The 8,133-nt window shown below is 55.1% G+C and overlaps 1 protein-coding gene across 1 annotated transcript in view; it reads left to right on the forward strand.

Moving 5' to 3' along the window:
* Positions 1-8,133, forward strand: part of LOC122548139 (autophagy-related protein 2 homolog A-like) — a 42,987-nt gene that overhangs the window by 20,800 nt on the left and 14,054 nt on the right. The window contains exon 7 of the mRNA XM_043686686.1: positions 2,283-2,453. Within this exon, the coding sequence (XP_043542621.1) occupies positions 2,283-2,453 (171 nt within the window). The remainder of the gene's footprint in view (positions 1-2,282; positions 2,454-8,133) is intronic.

Consider the following 8,133-nt stretch of genomic DNA (forward strand, 5'->3'; position numbering starts at 1 on the left):
AATTTGTCCCATAGTGCCCAGGGATGTGCAGGTTAGGGTGGATTGGCCGTGCTAAATTGTCCCATAGTGTCCAGGGATGTGCAGGTTAGGGTGGATTGGCCGTGCTAAATTGTCCCATAGTGTCCAGGGATGTGCAGGTTAGGATGGATTGGCCGCGGGAAATACAGGGTTACAGGGATTGGGTGGGTCTGAGTGGGATTCTCTTCGGAGGGTTGATGTGGACTTGATGGGCCGGATGGCTTGCTTCCACGCTGAAGGGATTCTCGGACTCTCTCTCTCCCACTGCCTTGAAAAATATTGCAAGTGTCTGCACTCACTGCGTTTTGAGGAAGTGAATTTAAAAAGACTCTCACCCACCTGGAAGGAAAGAACGTTTCCTCATCTCTGTTTCAAATGGGTGGCCCAATTCTTTAAACCCCCCCCCTCCCCCCCCCCAGTTCAAGATTCTCTCGGAAGAAACATCCTCCCCTCGTCCACCCGGTCACATCCCCTCAGGGTCTGGCAGTGAGGTCACCTCTGACCCTTCTGAACTCCTGAGGACACAGGCCCTGCCCGAGGACTTTAGTATGGGATGGAGTGTGGGTGTAATCCCCAGCGTCAGTGGGTTTCCCCGGAGGGGCGGGTGGGGGGGGAGCTGTTCGCTGATCAATGTGCAGCGTTGCGCGTCGCTCATTTCCTGTCAAGATTCTGAAAGCTCAAGACTCAGCAGCTTAAACGGCGAGGTGACAAGGGCAGGCAGTTGGCCAGCAAAACTTGTGCCCACAAGCCCCAAGGAAAGCCTCCAACAAAGGGAGAATTTAACTGTCTCCCAACTGTCTCTCAACACCCCCCCCCACCCCCGTCCTCCCACCAACCTCTCGAAGGGGTGCCGTTGACCAGAAACCGGACTAGGCCAGCAAGCGGTTACAAGAGCAGGTCAGAGGCTGGGAATCCCGCAGCGGGTCACTCACCACATCCCCGAATCCCCCAAAGCCCTGTCTCTCCATCTTGGGCTGGCAATTGGCAAGTAACATTCGCTCCACACAACTGCCAGGCAATGACCATCACTGACAAGAGACAGTCTAACCACCGTCCTTTGGCATTCACTGAATCCCCCACGATCAACATCCTGGGAGTTACCATGAATCAGAAACTCAGCTGGACTCACCACATAAACACAGCGGCTACAAGAGCAGGTCAGAGGCTGGGAATCCTGCAGCGAGTAACTCACCCTCCTGACCCCCCCAAAGCCTGTCCCACCATCGACAAGGCACAGGTCAGGAGGGTGAGGGAATACTCCCAACTTGTCCCTGGGTGGGGGGGCAGCTCCAACAACACCGTCCAGGGCCAATCGGCCCCCCCTCGATTGGCCCCACACCCCCTCCCTCCACCCCCCGATGCTCAGTAGCAGCAGTGTGTACCATCTACAAGACGCACTGCAGCAACTCCCCGAGGCTCCTCAGACAGCACCTTCCAAACCCACCACCATCTTAGAAGGACATGGGACAGCAGATACATTGGAACACCACCCCCCCCCCCTGCAAATTCCCACCACTCCCCATCCCGACTTGGGAATATATCGGCCGTTCCTTGGGTCAGAATCCTGGAACTCCCTTCCCCCAGGGCATCGTGGGTCTGCAGCGGTTCAAGATGGCGGCTCACCCCCACCTTCTCAAGGGGGCAAATTGGAACGGGCAATAAATACTAGATGCACACCATATGAAAAGAATGAAAAAGAAAATGATTAGGAAGGGTTTGGAGGGATATGGGAGAAAGTGAGGACTGCAGATGAAAGTGGAGATCAGAGCTGAAAGTGTGTTGCTGGAAAAGCGCAGCAGGTCAGGCCGCATCCAAGGAGCAGGAGAAGAAGGGCTCATTCCTGAAGAAGGGCTCATGCCCGAAACGTCGATTCTCCTGCTCCTTTGATGCTGCCTGACCTGCTGCGCTTTTCCAGCAACACACTTTCAGCTTTGGAGGGACATGGGCCGGGTGCTGGCAGGTGGGACTAGATTGGGTTGGGATATCTGGGTCGGCATGGACGGGTTGGACCGAAGGGTCTGTTTCCGTGCTGTACATCCCTATGACTCTACGATAAATTCAGAGAGGGAGAGATGAGGCAGACAGGGCTGCAAGGTCAGAGGCTCACGCCAGTTGGAGCGTGTATTCACCGTCACTGGGGCTGGAAAGGTATGAGGTGGTGATGGAGGAATCCGTCAGGAAGGGGAGTTGCAGGGGGTGGGGGAAAAGCGTGCTCCAACCAGGGAGAAGAGTGGGGGTTCACGTCCCGATGTCTCCTTGTGCAGGCACAGCCGCTGTTCGAGCTGCGGTGCTCCAACAACGTGGTGCACGTCCACACCTGCGCGGACTCGTGTGCCACCCTGGTGAACCTGGTGCAGTACGTGGTGAACAGCGGTGACCTCCACCCCCCGCCCAAGCAGGACAGCCCGACTGAGATCGCCGGGCAGAGGCTGCAGGTAAGTGACCCCCCCACATCCGACATCTCTGCGTGGAGCAGCGCCCGCGTCTCAGGATGCTCCCAGCAGCTAACCCTTGCTGCTTTGCCACGCCCGTCCCAAACCCAAGCCCTACCGCCTTCTACTTGAGGCTCACAGTTAACGGGGACAGGCTCAATGGTACGACTGAGGGAGTACTGCATTGTCAGAGGGTCAGTACTGAGGGAGCGTCGCTCTGTCCTCGGGTCAGTACTGAGGGAGTGCCACACTGTCAGAGGGTCAGTGCTCAGGGAGTGCTGCACTGTCGGAGGGTCTGTGCTGAGGGAGAGCCGCACTGTCAGAGGTCAGTACTGAGGGAGTGCCGCACTGTCAGAGGGTCAGTACTGAGGGAGTGCCGCTCTGTCCTAGGGTCAGTACTGAGGGAGCGCTGCACTGTCAGAAGGTCAGCGCTGTGGGAGTGCTGCATTGTCGGAGGGTCAGTACTGAAGGAGGGCCGCACTGTCGGAGGGTCAGTGCTGAGGGACTGCCACACTGTCGGACGGTCAGTACTGAGGGAGCGCGGCACCGTCGGAGGAACAGTACTGAGGGAGCGCCGCACTGTCAGAGGGTCAGTACTGAGGGAGCGCCGCACTGTCTTAGGGTCAGTACTGAGGGAGTGCCGCACTGTCGGAGGGACATACTGAGGGAGTGCCGCACTGTCGGAGGGTCAGTACTGAGGGAGTGCCGCACTGTCGGAGGGTCAGTACTGAGGGAGCGCCGCACAATCAGAGGGTCAGTACTGAGGGAGTGCAGCACTGTCGGAGGGTCAGTACTGAGGGAGCGCCGCACAATCAGAGGGTCAGTGCTGAGGGAGTGCCGCACTGTCAGAGGGTCAGTGCTGAGGGAGTGCTACACTGTCGGAGGGTCTGTGCTGAGGGAGAGCCGCACTGTCAGAGGTCAGTACTGAGGGAGTGCCGCACTGTCGGAGGGTCAGTGCTGAGGGAGTGCCGCACTGTCGGAGGGTCAGTGCTGAGGGATTATCGCTGGCCTGTTAATCCAGAGATCCAGGTAACATTCTGGGGACGCGGTTTCAAACCCCACCACGGCAAATGGTGGAATTTGGACTCAATTTTGAAAAAAAAAATCTGGAATCCATCTCAATGATTGCCGGTGTTTGAGAAAACCCCTCAGGTTCACTCACATCCTTAAAGGAAGGAAACCGCAGTCCTTCCTTGGCCTGGCCTGCATGTGAGTCCAGACCCACAGCGATGTGACTGAGTCCCAACTGCCCCTCTGGCTTAGGCCGAGACACCATCATCTGGTATCGAAAAGGATAAACACCTGGATTCTTGGCAATGATATTAATTTCCCCCCCCCCCCCCCCACTGCTTCCTGCCAGTGGAAACCGTTTGTCCTGCGTCACTCTGACAGTGAACTTCGGCGGTTCAATTCTCGACTCGCCTGCACGTCAGGCTTTGTCCCTTTTAAATCAGTAACCTGCGGCGGGAAACTCTGCAAACTATTTGATCTCTGCTGCAAACGCGGTGTTCGCTGTCGCTCACAGTCAGCCTGTTGTTTGATCTCACCCACATCCGAGTGCTACACACCCACTCAGGGTATCTGGAGTGGTAAATGCATCTGATGATTGTGCAAGATTTGGACAAGGAGAAGACAAGACGCCCTGAGATAGTTCTGCAAAGGTGCCTCTGGCAGCAAACTGGGTGGGACTCCCGCCTCCGAGTGAGACGTTGGTGAACATCCAGGCGCAGATCATGGTCGAGTGCACAAAATGGACACCGAAATGCTTTGGGGTTGTTGGTCCTGAGGGAATGCCACACCGTAAGACTCCCGCAGCACTGACCCTCCGACAGTGCGGCGCTCCCTCAGCACTGACCCTCCGACAGTGCGGCGCTCCCTCAGCACTGACCCTCCGACAGTGCGGCGCTCCCTCAGCACTGACCCTCCGACAGTGCGGCGCTCCCTCAGCACTGACCCTCCGACAGTGCGGCGCTCCCTCAGCACTGACCCTCCGACAGTGCGGCGCTCCCTCAGCACTGACCCTCCGACAGTGCGGCGCTCCCTCAGCACTGACCCTCCGACAGTGCGGCGCTCCCTCAGCACTGACCCTCCGACAGTGCGGCGCTCCCTCAGCACTGACCCTCCGACAGTGCGGCGCTCCCTCAGCACTGACCCTCCGACAGTGCGGCGCTCCCTCAGCACTGACCCTCCGACAGTGCGGCGCTCCCTCAGCACTGACCCTCCGACAGTGCGGCGCTCCCTCAGCACTGACCCTCCGACAGTGCGGCGCTCCCTCAGCACTGCCTCTGACAGTGCGGCGCTCCCTCAGGACTGACCCTCTGACAGTGCGGCGCTCCCTCAGTACTGACCCTCCGACAGTGTGGCACTCCCTCAGTACTGACCCTCCGACAGTGCGGCACTCCCTCAGTACTGACCCTCCGACAGTGCGGCGCTCCCTCAGCACCGACCCTCCGACAGTGCGGCGCTCCCTCAGTACTGACCCTCTGACAGTGCGGTGCTTCCTCAGTACTGACCCTCTGACAGTGCGGCGCTCCCTCAGTACTGACCCTCTGACAGTGCAGCGCTTCCTCAGTACTGACCCTCCGACCATGTGGCACTCCCTCAGTACTGACTCTCCGACAGTGCGGCGCTCCCTCAGTACTGACCCTCTGACAGTGCGGCGCTCCCTCAGTACTGACCCTCCGACAGTGCGGCGCTCCCTCAGTACTGACCCTCTGACAGTGCGGCGCTTCCTCGGTACTGACCCTCCGACCATGCGGCACTCCCTCAGTACTGACCCCCGACAGTGCGGCGCTCCCTCAGTACTGACCCTCTGACAGTGCGGCACTCCCTCAGTACTGACCGTCTGACAGTGCGGCACTCCCTCAGTACTGACCAAAACATTAATTTCTTTAGTCATCCAGCATTCCCTCCACCTACCAGCCTTTCCTTTCACCCTAACAGTAATATACTTTCTCTGGTCTCTCATTATCTCATTTTTTAAGTCTTCCCATTTTCCAGCCGTCCCTTTTCCTGTGAACATCGGTCCCCAATTAACTATGAAAACCTGCCTAATATTATCAAAATTGGCCTTTCTCCAATTTAGAACTTGAACTTTTAGATCTGGTCTATCCTTTTCCATCACAATTTTAAAACTAATAGCATTATGGTCGCTAGCCCCCACTGACACCTCAGTCACCTGCCCTGCCTTATTTCCAAGAGTAGGTCAGGTCTTGCACCTTCTGTAGTAGCTACATCCACATACTGAATCAGGAAGTTTTCTTGTGCAGAATTAACAAATTCCTCTCCATCTAAACCCTTAACACTATGGCAGTCCCTGCCTACGTTCAGAAGTTAAAATTCCCGACCATTATCACCCTCTGGTTGTAGATTTGCTCGCTAAGCTGGAAGGGTTATGTTCAGACGTTTCGTCACCATACTTGGTAACATCTTCAGTGAGCCTCCGGATGAAGCATTGCTGATGACTCCTGCTTTCTATTTCTAACCCAAGGTAACCCAAACATAGAAAGCAGGAATCATCACCAGCGCTTCAACCGGAGCCTCACTGAAGATGTTACCTAGTGTGGTGACGAAACGTCTGAACATGAACCTTCCAGCTCAGCGAGCAAACCTGCATCCAGAACCTCAACCTGAGCTACAAATCTCAAAACTCGCCATTACCACCCTATTATTCTTACAGATAATTGAAATTTCCTTAGAAATTTGTTTTTCAATTTCCTGCTGACTACTGGGGGGGTGTCGATTATACAATCCCAACAAGGTGACCATCCCTTTCTTCTTTCTCAGTTCCACCCAAATAACTTGCCTGGACACATTCCCAGGAATATCTGCCCTCAGTATAGTTGTAATGTTATCCCTAGTCAAAAACACCACTCCCCTTCCTCTCTTACCCCCCCCCCCCCTTTCTACCCCTCCTCTAGCATCGGTATCCCCTGGAACATTAAGCTGCCTGTCCTGTCCATCCCTGAGCCACGTGTCTGTAATTGCTATGATATCTCAGTCGTATGTTCCTAACCATGCGATGAGTTCATCTGCCTTCCCTGTTAGGCCCCTTGCACTGAAGTAAATGCAGTTTAGTTTATCAGTCCCAGCTCATTCTCTGTTTTGTTCCTGACTATTTGACTCGCTCCTTTTCCCAACTGCGCCAGTCTCAAAACTGACCTGTTTTCTCACTATCTCCTTGGGACCCACCCCACCATCCCCATCCCCATCCTCATTCCGCCCCCCTCCTTCCAACAAAACCCCCCCAACACCAACCACCCCACCCCCTCTCCCCACTAATTTAGATCCTGCCAGTATATTAGTCCCCTTCCAATTTAGGTGCAATCAGTCGTTGTACAGGTCACTTCTACCCCAGAAGAGATTCCAATGATCCAAAAAATGTGAACCCTTCTCTCCTGCATCAGCTCCTCAGCCACACTTTCCCCTCACTAGCTCATGGCACTGGGAGTAATCCAGATGTTACTAAACTATTTTAATTCCTGCCTAACTTCCTCAGTTCTCTCTTCAGAATCGCATCCTTTTCCCTTCCTTTGCTGTTAGTTCCAGTGTGTACAGCAACCTCCTGCTGGTTCACCCCCCCCCCCCCCCCCCCTTAGAGAACATTCTGCACCCTCTCTGAGACATCCTTGATCCTGGCACCAGGGAGGCAACACGCTATTCTGATGGCTCATTGTCTGCAGCACACACGTCTGTCTCTGCCTCTGACCCGACAGTCCCCTATCACAATCGATCGCTTCGGAACCCAACGTGCCCCTTGTTGCATCAGAGTCAGTCTTCCTACCAGAAACCTGGCTGTTTATGTAACATTCCCCTGAGAGGCCATCACCCCTTACGTTTTCCAAAACAGCATCCTTGTTTCTAATGGGCATAGCAACACGAGACTCCTGCTTTTTCCTCCTCCCTTTCCTGGAGTTAACCCATCGACTTGACTCTATCTGCGGTTTTTCTACCTTCCGGCAACTGCCATCCATCACGCCCCCTAGTTCCTGTAAATGCATTATTGCCTCCAACTGCCGACTGATCCATGCGACCCAACATGATTCGCAACCAAAAACACTTCCTGCAGACATTAATCATCGGTAACCTGGAAACTCTCCCTAATGTCCCACATCTGACAGGAAGAGCACATCACGCCACCAAAGACCATTGTTGCACCTTAACAGTCTGGCGAAAGTGAGGACTCCAGCTGCTGAGGATCAGAGTGGTGCTGGAGAAGCACAGCAGGTCAGGCAACATCCGAGGAGCAGGAAAATTGACGTTTCGGGCAAAAGCCCTTCATCAGGAATGGGAGGGCTCTGCCAGTCCTGCTATGCTTTTCCAGCACCACTCAAAGAAAGCAGCTCCAACAACGCAAATACCTCAAAAACAGGGCAGCTCTTACCGACACAAACTTATCCTGTCCTCCATCTTGGATTACCCAGAACCCATGTTTGGGATGGAGGGGGTGAAGAGTGGGGCAAAGAGGGAAAGAGAGGAATGAGTGAAGGAAGAGTGATGGGGAAGGTGGGGAGACAGGAGAGGGGGCAATGAATGAGTGGGTGGTGGGAGTGGAGGAGGACATGAAGCAAGAGATGGACAGAGAGAGCACAAGAGCAAAAGAAAATAGAGATAGAGAGTAAGTGCTGAGGAGCGCCGCACTGTCGGAGGGTCAGTGCTGAGGGGGTGCCGCACTGTCGGAGGG

The sequence above is a fragment of the Chiloscyllium plagiosum genome, unplaced genomic scaffold (assembly GCF_004010195.1).
Source record: "Chiloscyllium plagiosum isolate BGI_BamShark_2017 unplaced genomic scaffold, ASM401019v2 scaf_13074, whole genome shotgun sequence".
Taxonomy (NCBI): domain Eukaryota; kingdom Metazoa; phylum Chordata; class Chondrichthyes; order Orectolobiformes; family Hemiscylliidae; genus Chiloscyllium; species Chiloscyllium plagiosum.